Below are 25206 nucleotides of genomic sequence, written 5' to 3'. Positions count from 1 at the left end.
GCTTTCTGAGTAGACATGCCTAAATGTGCCTTTTCTTTTATTCTGAGAGAAATAGGGCATGGTCTTTCTGTGAACCACTGAGTTCAATGGGAATTTGAGGGCATTTGGCACTCTGTAGGTTCAGACTCAAAACAGATTAGTTTGCACATCAAACTGTTTTGCATCTCCATGGCTATCCTTTGACCCTCCATACTGATATGAGGGGGAAAGTATTTTAGCATGCGGTGAGCTCTCCACATTTTGCAGTGACAAAATTTTAGTAACTTTAATTCTTCTTTCCAAATGTTTTCAATGTTATGATTTTTTAAAAAATACAATAATAATAATATTTTGCTCTTCTGTACCTTTACTGTGAGGATTGCATAGTGTTTAGCAAGCCTTTGAGGGGGGAGAGGCACAGCTGTCCTTTGTTCTGTACATGTTCAGGGGAGTTAGAAGGATGTAACTTGTCCCTTACTCACCTCTGTAGGCTTCACATCTAGTGGGTATCAGAGCTGGAAGCAGAACAGCCCTGCAGGACATCTCCATTGCCTGTGCAGGTGGGCGGAGAGAGAATGGGCAGGAGTGAGGAATGGATAGAACCTTTGGCAACAGCTAGCACTAGTTGAGCCAACAACGGGAAGGGGTAGGGAGGCAGTGATCCGAGCTAGCAGCAAAATACTTCCTGTATGGAGCAATTTGGGAGTCGGGGGGAAATTGCGTTCAGTCACAGTTTCCTCCTCTGGTCCTAGGGCATTGCAGTTTATAATCTAGCCCTTTATTTGTGGGCATTTCTGTAGCGCTCATCACTGTGCTGAGTCCCCTCATTAAGTGCTTAACAACAGTCCTGTGAGAGAGATTTACAATGAGATTCCTATTTCGATAGCTTCTCTGATTGACCATAGGAAGACTACCTGAATCTGGCTCCACAAGGAGTTCGGGAGCATATTTGCCGAAAAGAATAAAACTCAGGGAAAAATAAAATTCTCTTGCTCCTGAAGTACAAGGACAGTGGCCAGAAGTTGCAAAAATCACTCTTGCAAGATTTAACATGTAATAAAAAGTCAATAAATGCTTTAAACTAGTCTAGAGAATTTACTGTATAATAAAAATGAATTTCTGTAACACTGATAATTTGAAAGGTAACTTGTCACATCTGAATATGGTTGGGCTGTGCTTTTTATTTAAGGTTCATAACAATAACTTTTAGATTTGGGGCATGGTTTATTTGTTATGTAATAAACATCTTTGCTAGAATGAGGAAGGCCTGTAACCTCCAATTCGTTTTATCTATCGGTTGCCGCTGCACTCAATTTTGTGGCAAGTTGTTTTTGTTCCATTTTTTTGGATGTAGCTTTTTTTGCTTGTACAGTTCTGTAGTCAGCAGTTTAACCACAGATTGAAAATGGCATTTGCCAAATTTTGTAATGTTCTGCACAAAATCCTATTTTGTATTGTTCAGCATAAGAGGGGCATAGCAGAAAAACTGCATTTCTCACTACAGTTGTGTGTCTCCCCAAAGGCTATGGCATGGCTTTAATCTGCCAGCAGGTTTCCCCCTAAGGCCCATTTTGGAATGAGAACTGTAGAGCACAAAAGGCCAAATCTTACAGATGACTGGGCGAGTAAGCATAAGAAATAGCAAGTTTCTACTGGGGTTTCTAAGGCGCTTACACCAGTGAAGGATAGGTGGAGTGCAGCATGACCAGATACCTGGCATTCTCTCTATGCTAGGGATCAAGGAGGCAAAGGTGCCAGAGCAACACACTTGGACCTAGCAGAGTTCTCCTATACCAGGGGAATTCTCTGCTGGGCATTTGCAGAGAACATACAGCCCTTTTATGCCACTTGAGCAGCATAAAGGGGCTGTAATATAACTACAGTATCTGGACCATTATGAATATATACTCATGTAAATGAGTGGAGAATCAGGCCCCAAGTCAGCTACTTAAAAAGGATTTGGGGCAAGCGTATTTTGGAACCACGTGTTGTTTCTGAACGGTGTTACTGGAACAGGGATGTAGCATTGGTTAGAACTATTTATACCAGAATTCCTACTCTCCAAACTGCTTTCTCTCCATAACAAGAAATTCCATAGAAACCCTTTACCTTATTTTTGACCACCATGATGGTTTGTCCCAGATGTCTGTACACAATGGGGCATGTCTTCACCCTGGCCACAATCCAGCTTGTCTGTTTGCAGTTGCCATTTCCACCCAGAAAACAAACTTTGGGTGCAAATCTGAGCAACTGCAACTCCAGCTACCTCCCTTCTGCCTGTAATCTGGTAGTTTAGAGATGCCGATCTGCAGACCTGTGCCCATAGTTGATTAAATGTATAAAAATTCAGGTGCGGATTGTCCTGGCAACAGGGAGGCTACCATTCTAAAAATGTATGTCAGTATGTGAACAGACTCCACTCTGTCCCACCCCAAAACCAAATCCTGGCTACGTTCCTGCTTCAAAGTGCCTTCTTTGCTTCCCAGAGAGTTACAAAGCATATTTTGGTTATGGGCATCCTCATTTTTTGTGTTGGATAGCCACAATAAGGTTTTTTTCCCCTTTGCTAGCATTTTTCTAATAACTAATATTATTCCAAATTAACATGGGAATGCCTAACCAGAGCAGACAACATTTATGTATATGCGGTATTTTTTGTATCCATGTTGGTTCCAGGATATTAGAAAGACAAGGTGGGTGAGGTAAATCTCTCACCAGCAGAAGTTGGTCCAATAAAAGATATTATTTCACCCGCCTTGACTTTTTAACATTTACAGGGTGTTGTTTTACTTTAACTTGAAAAAGTTGATTAGTTGAAAAATCAGTTATTTTAGCCAATCAGTGATCCTTCTGAATGTCTTTCTTACCTCACGTTATTGGGGAATGTTTAGTGACTAACAAAGTTGGTGTTATCAAATCCTTGTACTTTAGATCTTGAAAATTGACTGTTGGTAGGCTCTCTCCTCCAGTTTTTATGAAACATGGGCTATCTCAGGATGATTCTCCTTGGCATAACATTTTGGGTAATTGTTTTTCCTTCAGATACAGAATGTATTTATTTTGTATTCAGTTTACTATAGAAATTTGAACCTCCCATCTTCCTTGAAGTGCTGCCCCTTTCAGATAGAGAATCTGATTCTGATCCCTGGCTAGTTTTACACCCAACTCTTTTTTGTCTTCTGTGAAATTACTCCTGATTTAGCTGGTATACATGAGAACAAAAACAAGTCCATAAATTTGGAGTTTCTGTTGTCAGTGGGCCTGTGTATCAAACACATCTCAAACCCCTTCATTTTGCTAGTTCCTTGTACCACAATACCTACAAAAATGCAAGCAAACTTGCATTCCATGTGTGTTATGTTCCTGTTCCAAGCTCTGGGAAGAGATTCATTCTGACAATTTAGCACAGCCTGAACTGAGGTAGCTTATTATGGTTTCTCTTAAATTGGGAAGTCGACTATTCTGGAGCCCAAAGCAGCAGGCGAAGAGGCAAGGCTCTTAGGAAAGAACATGTGGTTAATAGACAGCATTGCTGGCACGTTGCCATGTGGCATAAATAGCCATAGTGTACTGTACAGTGAACAAGTCCGTCATGTGAAAGGACTAAAGCCATTGAATTCCCAAAGCTGGGATTGTGATTGTTGCTCATTTTGTAGATCTCTGTGATATTTAAATACTGGCAAGCAAGGTTATGAAGTCCCTCTCACTGGTATTTAGCATTGTTTTAAAAACAGTCACGTGCTGTGGACTAGTGCAATGCACTGAGGTATTGGTTAGCTGTTGATTTTTATCTCTATCTTACAAAAACACTTCTGCGCTCATTTCTCCTTGGTATGATATTGCCATTCTTTTATGACAATTGTATGCTAATGACACCCCTCACTCCCCCGATGAGGCATAAACATTTTGTAGAGAAGAAAAGCAGCAATATCTGGCATTGTATCTGTTCAGCTGTAGTCCACATTGCATCTTCCACAGTAACAAACCCACCAAAGAATTAAATATTGCAACACTAGCAATGCTGGAGGTTTGGAGGAATGAACAGCAAGTTCTTATGGCAACATTTTAAATAAGACACTGGCTCTATAATACCGGCTGGCCTGGAAATAGAATGTGTTTCTGAGCACTGTCAGTGATGTCAGTGAGAGCTGAGGAAGCTGAACATTGTGCAGGGCTGGGCTCAGCAGGCTTAAATCTCAGAGGACTTAAAACATTAATGAAATAAACTTCACAGCTCTGAGGTAGAGAAATAACCCAACCATTCTAGGAGTGTGGAGACGCAAAGACTTGGAGAGCTTAAGTGAGTTGCCTGAGATCACACAAGGTGAATCAATGGGAGAACTGACAGGGCCGTTGCAACCATTTAGGCGACATAGGTGGTCGCCTAGAGATTTGGGGGATGCCATTTTCTTCAGCAGTGACCGCAGCAGCCGGATCTTCGGCTGCTCCAGTCGCTGCCGGCATTTAGACGGAGGGAGCTGGGGCAGGGGAGCGCGGGGAGGGCTGCCTGCAGCAAGTAAGGGGGGAGGGGCAGCACACAGGGGAACTCCCTGCCCCAACTCACCCCTGCCCTGCCTCCTCCCCTAGCACGCCGTCGCTGCTTCACTTCTCCTGCCTCCCAGGCTTGCGGCACCTAAGTTGCTTGGCACCACAAGCCTGGGAGGCGGGAGAAGTGAAGCAGCCTCGGGGTACTCATGTGCAGAGCAGGGGTGAGCTGGGGCGGGGTGGGTGCCTCAGGGTGGGGGGTGGGGAGCTGCTGCAAGGGGGGTGCCTCAGGGTGGGGGTGGGGAGCTGCCGCAAGGAGGGCGCCTGAGGGCGGGGGCGCAGGGAGGGATGGGGGGTGCAAAGTGGCAGTTTCACCTAGGGCGCGAAACATCCTTGCACCGACCCTGAGAACTATAAAGACACCAAGAGTTATAACTCTCAGTGCCCTGTCCTAACCATTAGACACTTCATTCCTCCTCCCTTCCCCAGATTAGTAAAACAGGGAGGTTAGTAGCTTGATTTTGGAGAGGCCATGCATCCACAGGTCCCATTGAAATCAACATCTCTGAAAATTGGGCCATGTGTTCAGTGCACTTGCAACAGTTTATGCCATCACTGACTTCACTGGAGGGGTTCCTGGTTATGCTAATAGTGTTCTTGGATATAATAATTTCTCATACAGAAAAAAATATGGTCATGTAAATAGCTGCACATCTTAGCTACTTTTTTTCAAACTTTATGCAGTTCACCTGATTTTCATGTTAAAACACATAAGATCAAATTTAAATATATAATTTTGTTCTTAATTAAGAAGTATTTTAATTGAATATTTAAAAAACCTGCCGGTCTGCCCTGATATACACCAGCTGAAGATCTGGCTGGATGTTTGTTTATATTACATTTAATAAGTTGGTCAGGTTGATTTTACAAATCAACATGCTGTCAGTATACTATGGTATATGTACCACCCATGTAATCAAATATTTGAAGTGATTTAACTATGTGAGTCAATAGCAGGAGTGGCCAGACTACGGCCCTGTCATGATATAATTCCCCACTCTGAACCTTAGCGTCCAAAAGATGGGGTACCAGCATGAATTCCTCTAAGCAAAATTACCAGCTTAGTACTTGTAGCGCTGCCACCAACCAGGAATTCCAGGGCCTGCTACACTCTGGTCCCCCCAAAACCTGGCCCAGGGACCCCCAAGACCCAGTCCCTCTGGATCTTAACACAAGGAAAGTAAACCCTTTCCCTCACCGTTGCCTCTCCCAGACTTCCCCTCCCTGGGTTACCCTGCAAGATCACTGTGATTCAAACTCCTTGAATCTTAAAACAGAGAGGAAAATTCACCTTCCCCCCTCCTTCTCTCTCCCCCTCCCATACTCTCCCTGAGAGAGAAAGTAATCCTAACACAGAGAAAAATTAACCTTTCTCTCCTCCTTTCTCCCCACCAATTCCCTGGTGGATCCAGACCCAGTTCCCTGGGGTCTCACCAGAATAAAAAAACAATCAGGTTCTTAAACAAGAAAAGCTTTCAATTAAAGAGAGAAAAAACAGTTAAAATTATCTTTGTAAATTTAAAAAATGGAATAGGTACAGGGTCTTTCAGTTATAGACACTGGGAATACCCTCCCAGTCTAAGTATACAAGTACAAATTAAAATCCTTTCAGCAAAATACACATTTGCAAATAAAGAAAACAACCATAAGCCTAACTCGCCTTATCTACCTAGTACTCACAATTCTGAACTTATAAGAGCCTGTATCGGAGAGATTGGAGAGAAACCTGGTTGCACGTCTGGTCACTCTCAGAACCCAGAGAGAACAACAACCAAACACTAACAGCACACACAAAAACTTCCCTCCCTCAAGAGTTGAAAGTATCCTGTTCCCTGATTGGTCCTCTGGTCAGGTGACAGCCAGGCTCACTGATCTTGTTAACCCTTTACAGGCAAAAGAGGTATGAAGTCCTTCTGTTCTATTAACTCTTAACTATCTGTTTATGACAGGCCTGCAGGCCACATCTGGCCCACGGGACTGTCCTGCCTGGCCTCTGAGCTCCTGGCCCCCAGGCTGTCCTCCCCTCCCCCCGCAGCCTCAGCTCGCTCACAATGCTCTGGGTGCAGGGCTGTGAGCTCCTGGGGCAGCGCAACAGCAGAGTATGGCCTGACCCAGTCTCTGTGCTGCAGGGTGGTGGCGATGGTGGTGGCAGCATGGCCCAGCTCCAGCCAGGTGGTGCGGCTGTAGCGCCATGAGCCACCGGTGCTCCAGGCAGCGCGGTAAGGGGACAGGGAGCAGGGGGGGTTGTATAGAGAGCGAGTGAGTTTGGGGTGGTGGTCAGTGGGTGGGGTATGGATACCGGTGGAGGCAGTCATGGGGGACAACTGGAGTTTGAATGGGGGGCAGGGGTCCCGGGGGGCAGTCAGGGGACAGGAAGAAGGGGTGGTTGGATGTGGCAGTGGTCTCCAGGGGCTGTCAGAAATGAGAGCAGGGGTTGTATGGGGCAGCAGGAGTCCAGGGAAAGTCAGGGGACAGGTAGTGGGGGTGTGTGGATGGGGCAGGGGTCTCAGAGGGGTCGTCAGGGAACGGGGGGTTGGATGGGGCAGGAGTCCCGGGGCGAGGGAGGCTGGGCAGATAGGAGGTAGGGGTCAGGCCATGACCTCCTCCCCTAACTGGCCCTCTATACAGCCCTCAGACCAAAAAGTTTGCCCTCCCCTGGTCAATAGTCTCTGCAATCTGACATATTATTTTATTATAATCCAGTAAGTCCTTGGGAAAAGATTTAGGCCACAAATTTCTAATTCACATTTTTATTTATCTTTGTTCTTACATTTTATGTTCTAGGAAAAAAAATTCTTCCCTCTAGATTTCTAGCACAATGGATCATTTTGTGACACATGCCGTCTAGTTGTATCAATCATTTTCCTCTTCCATGCCTTTATGCCATGCATTGTGCCTGTTGCAGCCTAATAAGGTCTAGCTGAATTAATTGTTTGCTGTGTACTGAAGTATGTGGAAATGAGACTGTATGTTTTTGCTCTTCCTCTGGCCCTTAGAAAAAATGAGCTGAATATCTCATGACTTTTTTTTCCAGCGAGCAAAATATTTATTTTAAAAAAGGTAATACGTGGGGTGGGCGGGGAGGGGAGTTGTGTATTTCTAGATACAGGTAAAGATATTCATTCTTTCTGGGGGAAAAATCTCTTTGAAGGCTGTTTCTAGGGGGAAAATATTCTATCTTCAAATTTGAGTTAGGACCTTGGTAACCTAAATTTCTGAGAAACAAAATTATCTCTTATTAAAATTATCTCTGTGTTCCTATGCAGTGGAAGTCAGACTGAGATTTTCTCACCTCCAGTATGAATCCCGGTAGACAACTGATGACTCCACAGAGCAAAGGACAAGATGTTTTATAAGGACAATCAATATCCCCCACGTTTTTTTTTCTTTGACTGTTTTCCACCCATGCTCTCTTCCTTTTTATCTCCCACCATTTAACAGAGAAGGAGAAATTGGCTGTGTTTATGATGAGTGGGGATAACTTGTGTTAGACAAGTGAGGGTACATAAGGCTTCTGATCCCTTTCCACCAGAGATGTAATGTGGAATAGACTTGTCAGTCCTTGCTCCTCTCAGCACAAAATGATGGGGGGATGTACAAAATGATATAGTACAAAGTTGATCAATAAGCTCAGCACAAAATTATCTACTGTTTCAGAATAACAGGTCTGGAGCATAGCTTTTGCCTTCTTGAATTTATCAGTATATAAATATTTGCGAGTTTTAGTGAAATGTGTAGGATGCATGTGAAAGTGGTATGCCTGGTGCTTCTGTTTTGAGGGATGGGAAAACTGGAAGCAGGGACAAAAGGAACTGGAAGTTAGATGAAGACCTCTATTGCATTCAGCTTGTGCATTCAACATGCTGCAGATGATAACCTGGCTGCTACTGCTTAATACTGTGCTTTTCAACACCTCACTCTCCTTTGGAAGAATTCCCGCGTCCCCCCCCCCCCCCCAGATGGATACTATTAGCTAATTTGGTTGCTATTTTTAAGTCTAAATTGCAGACTTTCTCCTGCTCTGTAACTTGTTTGTTCGTTCTAACTTGGTTAATGCTATGCTAACTTGGGAATAGTGCTACATAAATGAATAGTATGTACACTAATGGTTAGGATGAGGGAAACTTCAAACATGTCATTTTTATTTGTGTTGATGTAAAGAGGCCAACTCAGACAACATATCCACACATGCAGATATCAAAGAAGGGGAACAACCTGTGTCTGAAAGGAATGCAGCTGAGCCTCTTGAACATGCAATCAAGTTAACTCCTTAACTGTGAGGTGTAGGTCAAAGTGAGTGTGTTATAACCATAGGCTGTTTTACCTAGTGATAGCCATAAAATCCCTTGTATGTGGAATGAGTTTCTTCCTTTTGTCATTGTCAGTAGTTTTAATATTTAAAACAAAAATCCCTAATTGTAAGTGATAAATATTAGAGATGCATGGATCCTTGTTGTTGTGTATTAATGTGTCTCATTTGCTGGTGCTAATGTTAAGACCGACAGTGATTCGTTGTCACTAATGTGTATTGGTTCATCTGTCCTGGTTCATGTTAATAAACAAATGTGTAGTTTGTGGAGCCATGTGATCAATTACTTGTAGACTCTAGTCAAACGGAATAAAACTAGCTTTTGTTTTTGCAAAATAGCAGTATTGGGGAATAATGAGCTTTACTCTATCTATTTTAGAGCTTAAAAAAGCTCATTTCATTAGTTAGATACTTTTCATTTCAAAGGTATTCCAAAATAAAATCTGCACTCTTCTAGTAGAAGGTTAAAAGAAGAAGGAATACCCTGATGCTAGCTATCCAGTGGCAGTTTTCTTGAAGTTAAAGCACTGTGGTTTAAAAAAAATCTAGTATTTTACTTAATAATTTTTTAGAAAATACTCCATTATTGCAAGGTGATTCGGAGAATCAGTCTGATCAGAAAGCAGAAAGGGTGAAGCCCTTAGCCAGCATTTATTATTTATTTTTGTATGCTGAGAAAATTATATATGGGAAAATGTAAGTTTTTAATCAAATAAAGATTTAAATATTCACATCTCACCGATGTAGTTAGATACATTGACCCAAATTTCAGGCGTATGAGGGGACAACCTTGTACTGTATGTACTGTCAGATAAACCAGCTCAATTTCCTCCCTCCCTTTCTTCCCCCCGCTGTAATGAATTTGGACAGAGATCCACCCATTGCTTAGTTTTGCCAATTGTTTTAGAAGTTCTACCTCCTCCGTATTTACAATGTTTTAATATAAACAAGCTGATCTTTTTCATCTCTTTTGTGTAGTAAACCACCTGAACAAATCAACTACTTCACGAGGCCCCCAAATAAACAGATCTTTTATGGAGAGTAACTGTGATTAAAGGGACAGAGGCAAATGAAACTCATTCTTCTTCATTTTATCTTCTTTTATAGTTAATCTGCTGGATTCAAAAGCAATTCAAGGGGAGCTGGGCTGGATCTCCTATCCATCACATGGGGTGAGTTCACTAGACTGTGAAATGGGGAAGTGCTGCTACAGATCAATGTGCTATTTAACAATTGTTTCCTCTTCAGAGAACGCTATGCTGGGGCTCTTTAGAACTTCAAAAATAGTCTATTCTAAATTTGAAATGAGGGTTTGTGCTGTATTACTATGGTACCTTTTCATTAGAACATACATCATACTGCATGTAATGCCCATGGTGAGGTCACTTTTAATGGAAAGAATTAAAGGGGTGGGCCTTCCCCATCTTATGCAAATTGTCTTTAAATCTTCCTGCCTGTATGATGTGCATTTCTAACATGTAGTGTGGAACTATTTTGCTTAGTGGTGCTCTTAGATGAACTAGAACTGACATGGAAATGTGTAGACCAATTTTCAGCAGATGTCACAAATGTCTATATTGTGAGGTTGTTTGTTTTTTTTTTCCTGACTTCTTCTAAAGGTGCTGTTCTCTCTGTGGTAAAAGTTTGGCAAATGTCTGGATACATTTCTTGTGTGTTTTCTTGTACGTTTTCTAATATTGTCTAGAACAAATTCAACTAGATCTCTTGTTTCTAACTCTGAAATTGTCTAGTGTTAGGATTCCTATACTTGTAGTTTTTAATTTTTTTCAAACACATACATTCTGTTTGAGTTTTTTTAATACTTGATTTATGGTTTACCAAAATCCCAAGTAAGGAAGCTTTCTCACCATCCAATGGGAAAGTAATCCACAGCTTAATATATGTCTCAGTCAGAAAGTTTCCCCTTTACACTCAGTCTAAATATTTCCTTTCTTAATTTAGTTCCATTACTTCTCATTGTGTCATGCTCCTAGGTACCATACTAAATTATCCCTCTCCATTCTTGGTATTCATCCATCCCTTCCCAACTGTAAATTAGAAGAACAATGTACAAAAAAGGAGCCATTTGAAAATCTAATACTCTTTTGATTGCTGTTTGAGTAATTGAATGTGACAATAAAGCACCTGGGGCCAAATTCTCTCCTTGGATTTGGTGGAGTTTTCATTTGGCGTTGCACACATGCATCTGAGAGCTCTGTTTGGCACACAGCAGATGAAACAATGCAATATGTTTTAATTGGGGCAGAGTTCTGTGTTCCTTTTCCTTCCAGTTTATTGGTAGTTTTGAGCAAAATGCTACTTAAATAGCCATTTTGCTTCTTGCTCATGGAGATATTAGATTATAGAATTGGAGGTAATTCCATCTTGTATTTTACTATGGGTGCTCCATATTATCAATACTTCGTGGATCACTCATCTTTATCTGTCTTTCTTCCTGCCACACCTTGATTTTGACTGAATGCCCAATCTTCTAGAGTATCCAAAACAGGGGTGGGCAAACTACGTCCTGGGGGGGGCCGCATTTGGCCCTCCAGATGTTTTAATCAGGCCCTCGAACTCCTGCCAGGAAGCAGGGTCTGGGGCTTGGCCTGCTCTGGCACTCCAGCTGGGGAGTGGGGTCAGGGGTTTGCCCCACTCTGCACAGAAGCAGTGGCATGTTCCCCCTCCAGCTCCTATGTGTAGGGGCAGCCAGGGGGCTCCACACGCTGCCCCAACCCAAGCACTACCTCCACAGCTCCCATTGGCTGGGAACTGCAGCCAATGGGAGCTGCAGGACCAGCACTTGTGGACAAAGCAGTGCACAGAGCTGCCTGGCTGCGCCTCCATGTAGGAGCAGGAAGGGGGACATGCCGCTGCTTCTGGGAGCTGCTTGAGGTAAGTGCCAACTGGAGCCTTCACCCTTTACCCCCTCCCAGCCCCAGTCCTGATCCCTCTCCTGCCCTCCAAACCCTTCAGTCTCAGCCCAGAGCCTCCTCCTGCAGCCTGAACCCTCATTTCTGGTCTCACCCCAGAGCCCACACTCCCAGCAGGAGCCCTCAGCCCTTCCCGCACCCCAACCCCCAATTTTGTGAGCATCCAGGGCCCGCCATACAATTTCCATACCCAGATGTGGCCCTTGGGCCAAAAAGTTTGCCCACCCCTATCCAAAGTATCACTATCCTGTGATTCATCAGCTTGTTTGGAGGAGACAGTGGTATGATTTGAGTCAGGATTCTGGCATTTCCGTGGGTGTTACATGACTCAGATAGCTAACATGGGAGTGAGAAGTAGTTAGTGTGTGAAGTCTCAGATTTCAAGGTTCTGTTGGGCAGTTAAAATATTAATAAAAAATCTTGCCAAAACTGTTCATTTGTCAACTTCATTGTATGCATCTGTTTTGTTTTATGGATGTTCCCTCTCATAACTCAGTGTTCTCTGTGGGAGCTGCTGGGCTCTGAGCATTCCTAAAAAGCCGGCCAGTAGCCACTTCTTTAGGTATCTAAATGGGAACTGCTGAGTGCTGAGCTAGAAAATCGGACCACAGGTTCCCTATAAATAATGCAGTGTTAATTGTTCTTCAGCGTGTGTTGTTCTTCACTTTCCCCTACCCGAATTTGCTTGAAATACATCGAATTATGACGTGGTAGATATATAAAATGAAACTATGGGTACACAAAATAGTTAGTTTTCAAATCATCAGTATTGGCAAGAGAACTTTTTAAAAATCAGATTTTTCAGTTCCCAGAATAATATTCAGTTTTTAACTGCTCAGTAAAGTGACTTTTCAGTACAAGCTGCTCAGTGCTGAATGCTTCTGAAAACCTGGCCAAAACATTTCGATGCCTGGAGGGTAGTGTACTGTTTTAAAAATCTGATGCCAATTGTGTGTTCTGATCACCATGTCAAAATCTGGCCTCTGGTCTTAGTGCAAGCCTGGGAATTGTGAACGCCACACTTCTGCTTCTAGTTCTATGAGTGACTCCTTCAGTAGCTTTGGGCAAGTCATCTTAGTCTACTTCTCCATTGGAAATAGCAGCACTTGTTTCTCTGCCTCACAGGACTGAATTAATTAATGTTTATGAAGTGCTCTGTGAATAGCCAGTGTCCTGAAAATGCTAAATAGTATTGTTTGTATGATCACAGCGCCTTAAAATAATAGTTTAAAATGTTTATAGAAAAAACAATCTGTGTGTATCCGGATGGGACCATGACTAAGTGTTGTTATTCTGGAGTGGGATGGGTAGGAAGAGGGATAGTAGAATCCAAAGTTTCCAGTGGTTATTGTCATAGACTGTTCAATAAGCAACATTGGTGAGTAGGGTGTCCAGGAGAGAACTTACCAGCTATTTCCTAGCTCATCAGTTTCTAGTCTCCATTGTGTATTATTTTATTTTGATTTGCAAAGCCTCATTTGGTTCTTTTGGCAGCCGCTCTGCTCTACTCTGCTTCTCTATTGATCTCCCCGCAGCTGTGCCTCTTCTGCCTTGGATGCCTAAAGCAGTAAAAGGCAAAGCAGCTGGCAGAGGAATGATACAGGGCATCATAACGGCTGTAAGAAAAACAGACTTGCTAGATTACTCTACAGGGATTCTCGTATCCCATAGAGAAATTTTTTTAGCCTTTGCAAGTCAGTATTGGTTTGGGTAAGTCTGTGTAAGCTTTTCCTGTACATGCAGTTCCTACCTACCATAATATCCCTGGGGAACAAAACTGTACAATACATATAGAATTTTGTACTGATGCGCTTCTAAAATAATGAGATTCTTAGGTTGAAGTCAGAGAATAGTAAATTCACTTATATCTCTTATCTTGGTGTGATTGTGGTACAGAACCAGGGCCCAAACTGTGTTCCTTTATATACTGTGATATTTTAAGCTTAAAAACTTAAATATAAATTTTTAAAAATAGAAATAGAAAAAGAAAGTAGTATGAACTGTTACATAAAAGTGATGTAATAATAGAAAAGTGAAATGGCAGTGGAAAAGTGAAACATTCTTTTCATAGTCCTTTATTTATAATGGGTTAATTAAACCCTGTAAATATGGCTGCATCTGTCTTCTAGCTAACTAAAATATGAACTTAAACTTCAGTGGAAAAAAAAATTATAATAAAGATGTCACCTCGTACTGAAGCATTGCTAATAACGAGGTGGTGATTTACAAGGTAAAGCTAATAGAGCTACACTTGAGGCTGTGATTCACAAATGAGGATGCTAGTATTGTGCCAGCTGTTTTCCAAGATCCAGCAGTATTCCCATCAGAAGCCATAAATGTCAGTATGCTGAGGAGGGTTACTTATATAAATAACCCCACATACAGTGATTTAGCAAAAGGTATCTAATAGAGATTTTTCAGGTTAATCATTTTACCCGATTCTAGAAAATGACTCAAAGTGTTTGTCATGCTCAGTATTCTGTGCTTCATCTCATTCTGAAATCTGATTTTACTTGGCATTATATAACAGAAGCATTTAGAAATTCCTGAATAGTTATGTTAAGATTTATGGCTCATTGGTATTCCAAGATCTGTGTGTTCCACATAGCTCCCTGATGGCTGTGTTTTAGCCCCCTGGTTAATAATATTGCCCTGTAAGAATGTGATCATTTCTTGAGCCATCCCACACTTCCATAATCTTGGCATCAGTGACACTGATCTGGTCAAGCTCATTCAAACCAATTCAAGATAAACCTTGGCCTATCTAGACAGCAAAGCAACTGCTTTAAAAAATAGAATATCTGGGTGTGCTTATAGTTGAATTGTGATTGGCAGCAGCCACAAAGCCTATATCCTGTGCTGCCACCACTAGCACCTGCATATGCAACCTTTTTGTACTGTCAGTCAAATACTCGTTCCATTTCCATAGATTTCATTAAAGGGGGAAAAAAAGAGCTACTTAGTCTTTACAGAGTATATTATTGATATGCTGATTAAGCATATCGCAACTGATCATTAACTGCAATTCACGTAAATTACAGCCGCACAGATGTGGGAGGTTGGGAAGATAAAAAAGCAAGTGACTTTTAATAATATACAATACGAATGTGATGGATAATTCATACAGGACAAAAAAGGTAGAGTCCAAATCCCGTTCTGCATATTCATGTGAGTGGTCATATTGGTTTCAGGGTGATTTTTTCAATAAATAAGGTGACTAGGATTTGACCCTAGGTTGCTGTTCTTTGGTTTGGAAAAAATTAATCTCAAATACTTTCATGTACCCGCCTCATGACATGATGTGAATATAAAATGTACTAGATGTACTGCAGTATCATTAGGGCATGGCCTAATTTTTAAATGTTACATTTTCATAGCCAAAAAACATTAATGGTATTTGTTTTCTCTGTGGTTAACAGGAGAAAAAGATAAAACCAATTCTTATCTTGTCTTTCTGTTAGCAATCATAGAAACTAACCACTCCTTGCATACATGGTTAATATGTCCTACCTATTTGTGGATACATTTGTCTTGCATATAATCAGAGTTAACGAATTATGGCCAACATTTTCAAACTTCAGGTGCCTGAAGTAAGGCACTTAAATCCATAGGTATCATTTATGATCCCTGAGTACCTGCAGCTCCACTTTAACTTTACTGGGAGCTGCAGTTGCTCAATACTGCTGAAATTCAGGGGACTTACTGAGGTCCCTAATTATAGATTTAGGGGACTTACTATAGACACTTGAACATTTGGCTTGTGTGCTCATTTATTCCTTGCCCTCATACTCATGGGCATTTGGAAGAGAGAACCTAGAGATCCCAATTAGGGAACCTGTGGCTTGGGTGGCAGGGAGAGAAGAACAGCATTTCCCACTCCTGCAAAATTTGGGTTGCCCAGTTAGTGCTAGATCCTGCACCACTGCAGTCAGTGAGAACCTTTCCATTCACTTGAATGGGAGCAGGATCAACCCTTAATGAAAATGAGGAAAATGGATTATTTCAGATTTTTCAAAAAGGCTGAAAATAGTCGGTCATATTGGAATCTAGTGCCACATCCCTTTGTTCTGTGTCTCTCGGGAATGTATATGGACCCCCCCCCCTCGCATTGCTGTAATCTTGGCATGCCTCACAGAGACTTGAACCCAGGTTTTTCAAGTGCCCTAACTGCAGGGTGGCTAAGGAATAAACTAACAGGCTCTCAATGGGAAAAAAATATTCAAAGACACAAATTCAGTGCTGGGTCCTTTATTCATGTTAGTAATTCCCTTCTCTCACTGACTTAGACCCATGAAGTCCCACTGAGGCCCTGATTCATGAAAGCCCTTAACCATGTGCTAAACTCTACCCTTGTCCAGCATTGATTCTATCCACTGATTTCAGTGGGACTTTTTTAAACACATGCTTCAAATTAAGCACCTGCTTAGTCAAGTTTTGCTGAAGTTGGGCCAAAATAAGGAAGAGCTGTGTGTGGTTTTCCTGAGACCTTTTCCTTTTAAAAGGATGCTGTAAAAAGAGTGCCTCCCTCCCTGTCCTCTTGGGAAAAAACAGTATTTTCATTGCACCAGAATGCTAACTTTGAAATGACAGCCCCCAGCTAACTTGTTCTGTTTCCCGTCTTTAGCTGACATACTTGGCACATGAAACCATATTCAATTTCTGGTCTTTTTCATGGGATTTGAAAGAGAGAGACAGAAGAAGAATCTGTGTAAAATATGCCTTTGGTTGTCATTCCTGGCTAAATGTGGAGGAAGGAGATCTTTATGGTTGTATTTGCCTTTGGCAAAAGAAGTCCTGGTAAAATGCCAGTTGATCAAACAACCCACAGGGAAGGGACATCCAGCAAGATACATTTTTCTTCCAATATTGGCATCACAGAAGCAGAGTACTCTAGCCACTGTGAGATCCTTGGTGCCCATGGGAGTTCTAAGAGCTTGGATACAGATTGGGCTGTTGTCTGTGATAGCAATCTCTAAGATGAAAAAGGACAAGCTTCAGCTGCATTTTTTATTGCTAGGCATTTAAAGTTGACTGATACCTTGGTCTCGGATTCACTCTTTGGCCTTGGACAAGTAACTTATCTTCTCTCTCTTTCCTCTGTGTGAAAAGGAGATGGTATTTACACAACTCAGCTGGGTGTTTTGTGCATTCTTGTTAAACATTAGTAAAGCACTTCAAAGATTAAATAACCAACCATGAATGCTAAATATTGTGTAACACAAAAGATGAAAATAGAAAATATCTACTTTATTGTTAAATATTTAAACCTGCTTCAGAATGGAAACAGGATATGTTTTATTGTCTAAAGTAGTGTCTTTGCCTATTCACTAGAGTTTACTGAGCTTTTATTAAAAATTATGCATTTGTTTTTTAGGTTCTCAGTGATATCCATGAATTCTGGTTTCCTAATAATTTTATCTGTTGTATACTGTCTTTTTAGCATTCAGTGCTTGTGGATGATGTCTGAAATGCAAACAGAGTATTTTGACAACTGGTTGTCAGAAAAAACCACCTGGGATTCTGTCTCTGTGAATCACACACTATAACTGTTCCTTCATATGCTGGATAGTTGATTGAGGGAATTCAACTTTTTTGACATATGTGTTCTATGATTCTTGGTCAGCTGGAAGTGTGCTGTTTTCGATACATCTTAAATTTAGCATTTTCACCTTTGGGCTGATCTTCTGATTAAATTCGAGAGCAGTGTTACAATTCAAGCCCTACATATTTTTAATTCATTTCCTTGCAACTTTATATAAATGTGCGTGTAAAGTCTCATTCTCATTGGATTGAAACTTCATTTTCAATATTAGGAAAGTTTTTAGTATTTATCACCCTTAAAGTGAAGAATTTTGCTTTGTATTTCCATGAAGCTTTTAAAATTTCTTTCTGTATTTTAAACTAAAATGTCATTCATCTAAATTGTCACAGCCATGAGTCAGATTGTGAAGATGAAATTTTTTGAGTCAGTGGCTTCTTCATTTTACTAAATGATAGCTGAAGTCAAACAGTCATGTCAGTACTGTAAACTCTTCCTCTTCATAGCTACTATATGTAGGAGCTTTAACCATAGGATATGCAATACAATTTTTTTTAATTGTTTGAATTCTGATGTGTAAGTCGAATGGCAGTGTCACTCTTTGTCAGATGCATGTTCGCAGCTTCTGTTGAAGTGAATAGAAACCATGCACGTACATTCAAGGACAGATTTTTTGTGTACATTAGTTGGCTTTGATGCTTTTTGACCAGCATATTAACTTCAGTTGCTAAGACCAGCTTTTAGAATAAAAAGTCCAAGCAAAGGTTTACAAGTTAGAAAAGGACGTCATTATTATTTTAGCTGGAGCTGAATGAAAAAGGAAAGGTGGGGAAATAATTTGAAAACATTTTGACATTCATATAGATTTGTGAATTATTTTTCCAGTGCCACTGAGTGGATATTAATAAAAAAAACATTAAAATGTCAGAAAAACTGCCAAATTCATTATATAAATTATTGGACTACTTAGTAAATTCTAATCTTAATCCATATTCCTTTATTTATTAAACTGACTAACAAAAATTCAGTCTGATTATAGGAATGGTTGTATCTTGCCACGTTTTTTGATAACTCTCTGTGGAGTAATAGCAAAGTCATTTTTATTCTAATTCAGATTGCTCCTTCCTGCAGCAATGATCTCCTTTTATTATTTTCCTTTTGGACATTAGCTTTTTCAGTTTATCACTACACTGCTTCAAATTATTTGCTGCATTTCTATTTAAAAAAAAGAATATTACACACACAAAAAAGCAGCTAAGTATACAGGAAGTACAATGCCCTTATTTAGTTTTGGGGGAAAATATTGGAAGTCCATCCTATTTCATTAGTTATGCAATCAATCATTCTGCCATTTGTATAATAGGTTGTTGCAGGTTGAGTATCATTTTTCTCTGATTTCAAGAAATGCAAGTTTCAACTTCCATTCCAAGGCCTAAATAAAGATTTTATTTGGAGCTAGTATTGCACACGTTCCAGCATCCCATTTTTCCTTTGAACTTCAAAGCTTAGAAAGAGTATCATTTCCTTTGTGGGCAGGAATTTTATTTCTGTCTGTCTGTCAGGATAAATTCAGACCATTTGTGGTAAGTTATCAGAAAAGAGATGACCATTGAATGTTTTTCTCTTTCTAAAGGAATGTTTTACTTCTACGTTTCTAACATCTCTAGTTCTCTGTTATGCAGAATTTATTTGCGTAAAATATAATAACTAAATACTAAAGATGATTGGGAAACAAAAAGAAAAACATGGTGTGTCATATAGTGTCTTAAATGCAAAGAGTAGGTCATATTAGTGACAGGACTACTCTGAAAAAGATTAGGGAAAAATAAATGTTTTCTGACAAGTTGAGCCACAAAACTGATGGCTATAATTTCTACTAAAAATCCCTTGTAAATTTTGTTTTTCCTCTTAATAATGTTGCTATTAGTGCATCATAACTTTTACCATCTAATTTGTTTGTCTGCAGCTAATTTAGTTTATTTTTCTAAAACTTCAATAATATCTTTAAAATTAAGTCTCTCTCCACGCACAAGTAATTGCTTGCATGTTTCATAGCTGACTTGTGGCAAAATCAAAGATTACTTTCTAAAGGGGCACTTGGAAGTAAAGGAATAAATGGAATAATTTACTATGGGAGGTAATGTACTGGCGAACAATGGAATTGATAATACAGCCTTCTGGGCCTCGGTCAAGTAGGTGTTATATCTGCTTCAGCTTCTGTGTCCATCAGGCAACATGCTCACTGATAAGGATCCAATGACAATCACCATTAACTATCTATTTGACAATGCAGCCCATTTCTTCTACTGTCACAGATACTATTTTCCTCCTTGTTGGAGTCCAGTTCTGCCTATTAATTGATGAGCACTTCTGTAAACATTTAAACTTGTTTTACAATGCGGGACTGCAAAGTACATCTTGTACAGGTGGGTAATGTCATATTTTATAAATGCTCTGGAGTCAGGTTGCCTGAGGACAAGGGGATATCACTTTATTAACTGCAGGAGCAATTAGCTCAGTCTGCTCAGGCTTCTGACAACATCTCATTCAGTCTGGCAATATCTCATTTGCCCACTTCCTCACAGAGTCTAATTTTGAAGCTGGCAAGTGAAGTATTTTTAGCTGAAGCTCCTCGGTGGGTTATCAGCACTAAGAATTGAAACCCTGAACTTCTGGATCAAAAACAATGAGTCTCTCCGGGCTGAGTTTAAAGACTGAAATCTGTTAGCTCAGTATCAGGCTCATCAACCTCTGTTGGCCAGCCTCTAGAGGAGACAAAGCCATGTTGTGTAAGTGTGGGTTACGATATTTTAGGAGTTCAGCTGCCTGTCCCCGGCAATAGCTGCACTACTAGCAGAACCTCCTTCCTTTCCTCTAGGCCTGGACCGAAGGCTCTCCTGTGCCTCTGGTCACTTATACTGCTTCATCCTCTTGTTATCCCCAGCAGGCAGCCAAACACACCCATCTCCGCTGGTGTCAATCAGTTTTTGCTTCTACTTTCCTCTCCCCCTCTGCCGCCATAGACTTCCTTCCCTCCCTCTGCTATGCCCCTAGCAGTCCCTGTCCTACCTAGCCTCACAAGAGGGTGAGATCGCTGTCTCCCAAGTCCTGCTCCTCATGCATCGTGCCGCTCTGAAGCAGGGATTGAAAGTAACAGTCGCTTGTGCTGAGTTTGGGAGATGCTTTGAACAGAATCTGAGCAGATGGCCACAAGGAAGTGAAGAGATTCATTGGATATATGGGGAGGTGACAAATGACTTGTGAGTTTGTGGGCGGGTGGAGGGAGGGCATGGTGAGCATGTGCAGATAAGGAACTTCATTAGCAGCAAAGTCAGACATTTCATCTGGCTGTTGGATTTTTAATTGGGATAGGATGCTTTTATTGGGATAGGACTGATCTAGTCAACACAGTCACTCCCATGCTACCATTACGCTGTCTCAGGGTACGTCTACTCTACGGGATTATTCCGATTTTACATAAACCGGTTTTTTAAAACAGATTGTATATAGTCGAGTGCACGTGGGCACACTAAGCACATTATTTCGGCGGTATGCGTCCATGTACCGAGGCTAGAGTCAATTTCCAGAGCGTTGCACTGTGGGTAGCTATCCCATATTCCTGCAGTCTCCCCCGCCCACTGGAATTCTGGGTTGAGATCCCAATACAAAAACAGTGTCACGGGTGATTCTGGGTAAATGTCGTCACTCAATCCTTCCTCCATGACAGCAATGGCAGACAATCATTTCGCACCCTTTTCCCCTGGATTGCCCTGGCAGACGCCATAGCATGGCAACCATGCAGCCCATTTAGCCTTTTGTCACTGTTACCGTATGTGTACTGGATGCTGCTAACAGACGCGGAACTGCAGTGCTACACAGCAGCATTCATTTGCCTTTGCAAGGTAGCAGAGATGGTTACCAGCTATAGCACCGTTTGCAATTGGAAACTGGCGATGACAGTTATCAGTCCTTTTGTACCGTCTGCTGCTGTCATGGGTGCTCCTGGCTGGCCTCGCTGAGGTCGGCCAGGGGCACATGGACAAAAATGGGAATGACTCCCCAGGTCATTCCCTTCTTTATTTTTTGTCTAAAAATAGAGTCAGTCCTGCCTAGAATATGGGGCAAGTGTACTAGAGAAACAGAGAGCACAGCTGCTCCGGGTCAGAGCCCCAGAGATCCCGCAGAAATGATGATGCGATTCTAGGGGGTGCCCCTACAACAACCCCACCTGTTGCTTCCCTCCTTCCCCAACCCTCCTGGGCTACCATGGCAGAGTCCCCCGCATTTGTGTGATGATGTAATAAAGAATGCAGGAATAAGAAACACTGACTTTTTAGTGAGATAAAATGAGGGGGTTGCAGCCTCCCGCTTCTGTGATAGTCCAGGCAGTACAGATTCTTCATTAGACGTGAAAGTGGGGGGCTGATGGAGCTCAGCCCCCAGTTGCTATGATGACGGTTTTCAATCCTTCTGCACCGTCTGCCGGGAATGACCAGGATTCATTCTCATTGTTGCCCAGGCGCCCCCGGCTGACCTCACTGAGGCCAGCCAGGAGCACTCATAGGATGATGAGGGCGGTTTTCCATCATTTTGCACCGTCTGCCATCAGGAAAGGAAGGGGAGGGGATGCTGCTGTTCAGCACCACAGCACCGTGTCTACCAGCAGCATGCAGTAGACATGCGGTGACATTGAAAAAAGGTGAGAAACATTTTTTTTCCTTTTCTTTCACGGGGGAGGGAAGTGGGCAAATTGATGAGATATACCCTGAACCACCCAGGACAATGTTTTTGACCCTTCAGGCATTGGGAGCTCAGCCAAGAATGCAAATGCTTTTCGGAGACTGTGGGGACTGTGGGATAGCTGGAGTCCTCAGTCGTCGTCCCCTTCATGAGCGTCCATTTGATTCTCTGGCTTCCCGTTACGCTTGTCACGCCGCACTGTGCTGAGTCCCTGCTGTGGCTTCTGTCTGGAGATTTTTTCAAATGCTTTGGCATTTCGTCTTCTGTAACGGAGCTCAGATAGAACAGATTTGTCTCCCCATAAAGCGATCAGATCCAGTATCTCCCGTACAATCTGTGCTGATCAGCGCTCCACGCTGGGCAAACAGGAAATGAAATTCAAAAGTTCGCGGGGCTTTTCCTGTCTACCTGGCCAGTGCATCCGAGTTCAGATTGCTTTCCAGAGCGGTCACAATGGTGCACTGTGGGATACCGCCTGGAGGCCAATACCATCGAATTGCAGCCATACTAACCCTAATCCGACATGGCAATACTGATTTCAGCGCTACTCCCCTCTTTGGGGAGGAGTACAGAAATCGGTTTTAAGAGCCCTTTATATTGATATAAAGGGCTTCGTTGTGTGGACAGGTGCAGGGTTAAATTGGTTTAACCCTGCTAAATTCGGTATAAACCCATAGTGTAGACCAGGCCTCATTTGCATAGCTACTCCCATATTATTTGCTTGATACTTACCCTTACAGTGAGTACAGATACTTCCAGGTTTGTCTGGGTCTTTTTGAGGGGAAAGAGGGAGCTGAGAGGGAGAAAAAGTTTAAAACCTGTTCAGCTGGACATACCCTTTCTCAGATATCAGCTTGCATTCATATTACCGCTTTTTATCTCAAAGGATCCAAAGCACACTACAAACCATCTATATTTGAAGCACTTATACCTCTCCTAAAATGCAGCTGCCTATGAGTAGTATGCTGCAGATATTGGGGGCGGGGGGAACATGCAGCAACACTAAACCGATCAGTACAGGAACTGTGTCTAACCGCAAGGAAATATTAACATGAAAAAGTGAAATATGTTAGAAATTTTGAATTTGGATGTTATCAGATTTCAGAGAACCTGCAGCCAGACCATTCTGTACTGTGATCCTATCAGATCTCACAGGCTAAACAGGGTTGATCTGAATTGATACTTGGTTGAGAGTTGTTGATTGAACATTTGGGTGCTGCTGGAAGTTGTGTTGATGGTTTAGTAGGTGGCATTGTATAAGTGTATCAAACCAGTCCTGCAGGGTTTTTTTAATGGGCAGTGTCATGCTGGAAGAGTACAGATAAAACTCATCTAACCACGTTCAAGTGAACATGGTGGTATATTCGTCACTTTTTGCCCTAACGTTGGTTAGACTTGCCATGTTCTCTTAAGCAACTGATATGTTTTACCCCCAGAGGCGCAGATGTATTGGGTCTGGGCGAAGTAATACTGGTAAGTGGTTTACAGTATATTCCCAACTATCCAAATAGCCTTGGGGGGGTGAAGGCGCATTGATTTTATTTGTATAATCAGGAGTTCATACACTCAAGAGTTCAGGAACCATTCAACAGTGGGGTGGCCTCTCCTCCTCCTCTTCCTCTTCCTCCATGCCAGGTCTGCAGCGTCCCCCACAACACCTTGTGCCTGCTGGGATCAGGTGTCACCAGCACTGCAGCAGAGCAGAGAGCCCTCTGCAGTCCCTCTGTCATGGCCCCTGCTCCTTCCCTCCCGTGACAGTGTGGCTGCAGAGGGCTCCCTGCCCTGCAGCAGGAGCCATTCAGCAGCAGAGTGGCTTCCAGGACCCTGTCCTCGCTGTACTGGATGGGGAACTCTGCTCCATGATCTGAACCTACTCGTCCTCATCCAAATCCTTTCATTGTCACCCAGCATGAGATACATGCTGCAGAGCAGTGATGCACAAACTTTGCCAATCACAGGACCCCCTTACCATTAATGGAATCTGTCTGTGGCCCCCTCCATTACTGCACAGTCAAGGCTTCCTCGGCAGTGGTGCTTGGGTTGGGTGAAGAACTGGGGATGGGGGAGGAACTGGGGCTAGAGGCGAAGTAGGGCCTGGAGGTGGAGCTGGTCTGGGGACAGAGCCAGCTAGCATGTGATGCTCTCTCCCTGCCCCCTGCGGAGGCTGGCCCGGGCCTGGAGGCAGAACGGGCCTGGGGTTTGAATGGGGTTTGGGGAGGAATGAGGCTTGGGACAGAGTGGAGCTGGATGTGTAGTGCTCCCTCTCTTCCCATAGGGGCTGGCCCAGACCCTTCTGTGCGCCTTCCTCCTCCGAACGTGCGCGCTCCAGAGTTTGGGAACCCCTGCTTTAGAGGGCTTGTGTATCATGCTGAGATTCAGATAAAATGGAGGTTGGATAATAGGGTTTTGGATAAATGAGAGTAGGGTGTGTATTTCAATTTATGCTCAAAAGGCACGTTGAGATCCTTTGGTTATTGTATTATTTATATTCACCGTTCTTAGTCTGTGACTGAACTACCATTAAGCACAAAGTGAGGTCAAAGGCAGTATGCATGATTTGTAGATACTGTCTTACAACACACGCAGCACAGTGATAAAATCTGAGTTTTGCTGTACTGTCCTACATGAGATTGGGTCCTTTCATCTATGTGTTAGTTTCCCTGCCTAATAGCCATTGATGCCACTCAGACTGGAGCTACATTTTCTGCCGTTGAAAGAGTTGATTTTCATAAGCCCCAAAAGGAACTAAAGACATGCAGAATGATCATCAGCTGCTGGTTAGTCTGTGTACACACATACTGACACACTGCCCTACAGTGTGGTTGGTGAGTTGAGCACATAACTCATTGAGCAAGTAGAGGCAGTTGATTCAATTCTTCCCCAAATGACTGAGAATTGATTTTGTTTAGATTCCAAGAAAGAAGTTTGGAACAGCTCTGCATATGCTGTTTGATTTTAAAACAAAATAATAAATTAAAACCAAAATAAACATTTTACGCACAGGACATACATGCTAATTACGATGAATGTATCAGATTTGTAGATTCCAAATATCAGCCACATTATCTCTCATGTAGAAAAGGGAAATGCTTATCTTTGCTGTTGAGGAATCTCTTCTTGCCCCTTAGCCATTCCTTTCTGCTATAATGCCAGTATACTGT

At 42.2% G+C, this 25206-nt stretch overlaps 1 protein-coding gene across 2 annotated transcripts in view; it reads left to right on the top strand.

Annotated features, from left to right (window-relative positions):
* Nucleotides 1-25206, top strand: part of EPHA3 (EPH receptor A3) — a 324372-nt gene that overhangs the window by 11568 nt on the left and 287598 nt on the right. For both annotated transcript variants that reach the window (XM_030581675.1, XM_030581667.1), the window contains exon 2: nt 9941-10005. In XM_030581675.1, coding sequence (XP_030437535.1) covers nt 9941-10005 — 65 coding nt within the window. The remainder of the gene's footprint in view (nt 1-9940; nt 10006-25206) is intronic.

This window comes from Gopherus evgoodei, chromosome 1, assembly GCF_007399415.2.
Source record: "Gopherus evgoodei ecotype Sinaloan lineage chromosome 1, rGopEvg1_v1.p, whole genome shotgun sequence".
Taxonomy (NCBI): Eukaryota; Metazoa; Chordata; order Testudines; family Testudinidae; genus Gopherus; species Gopherus evgoodei.
The sequence above is the reverse complement of the archived record's forward strand: the minus strand, read 5'-3'. Positions and strand labels throughout refer to the sequence as shown.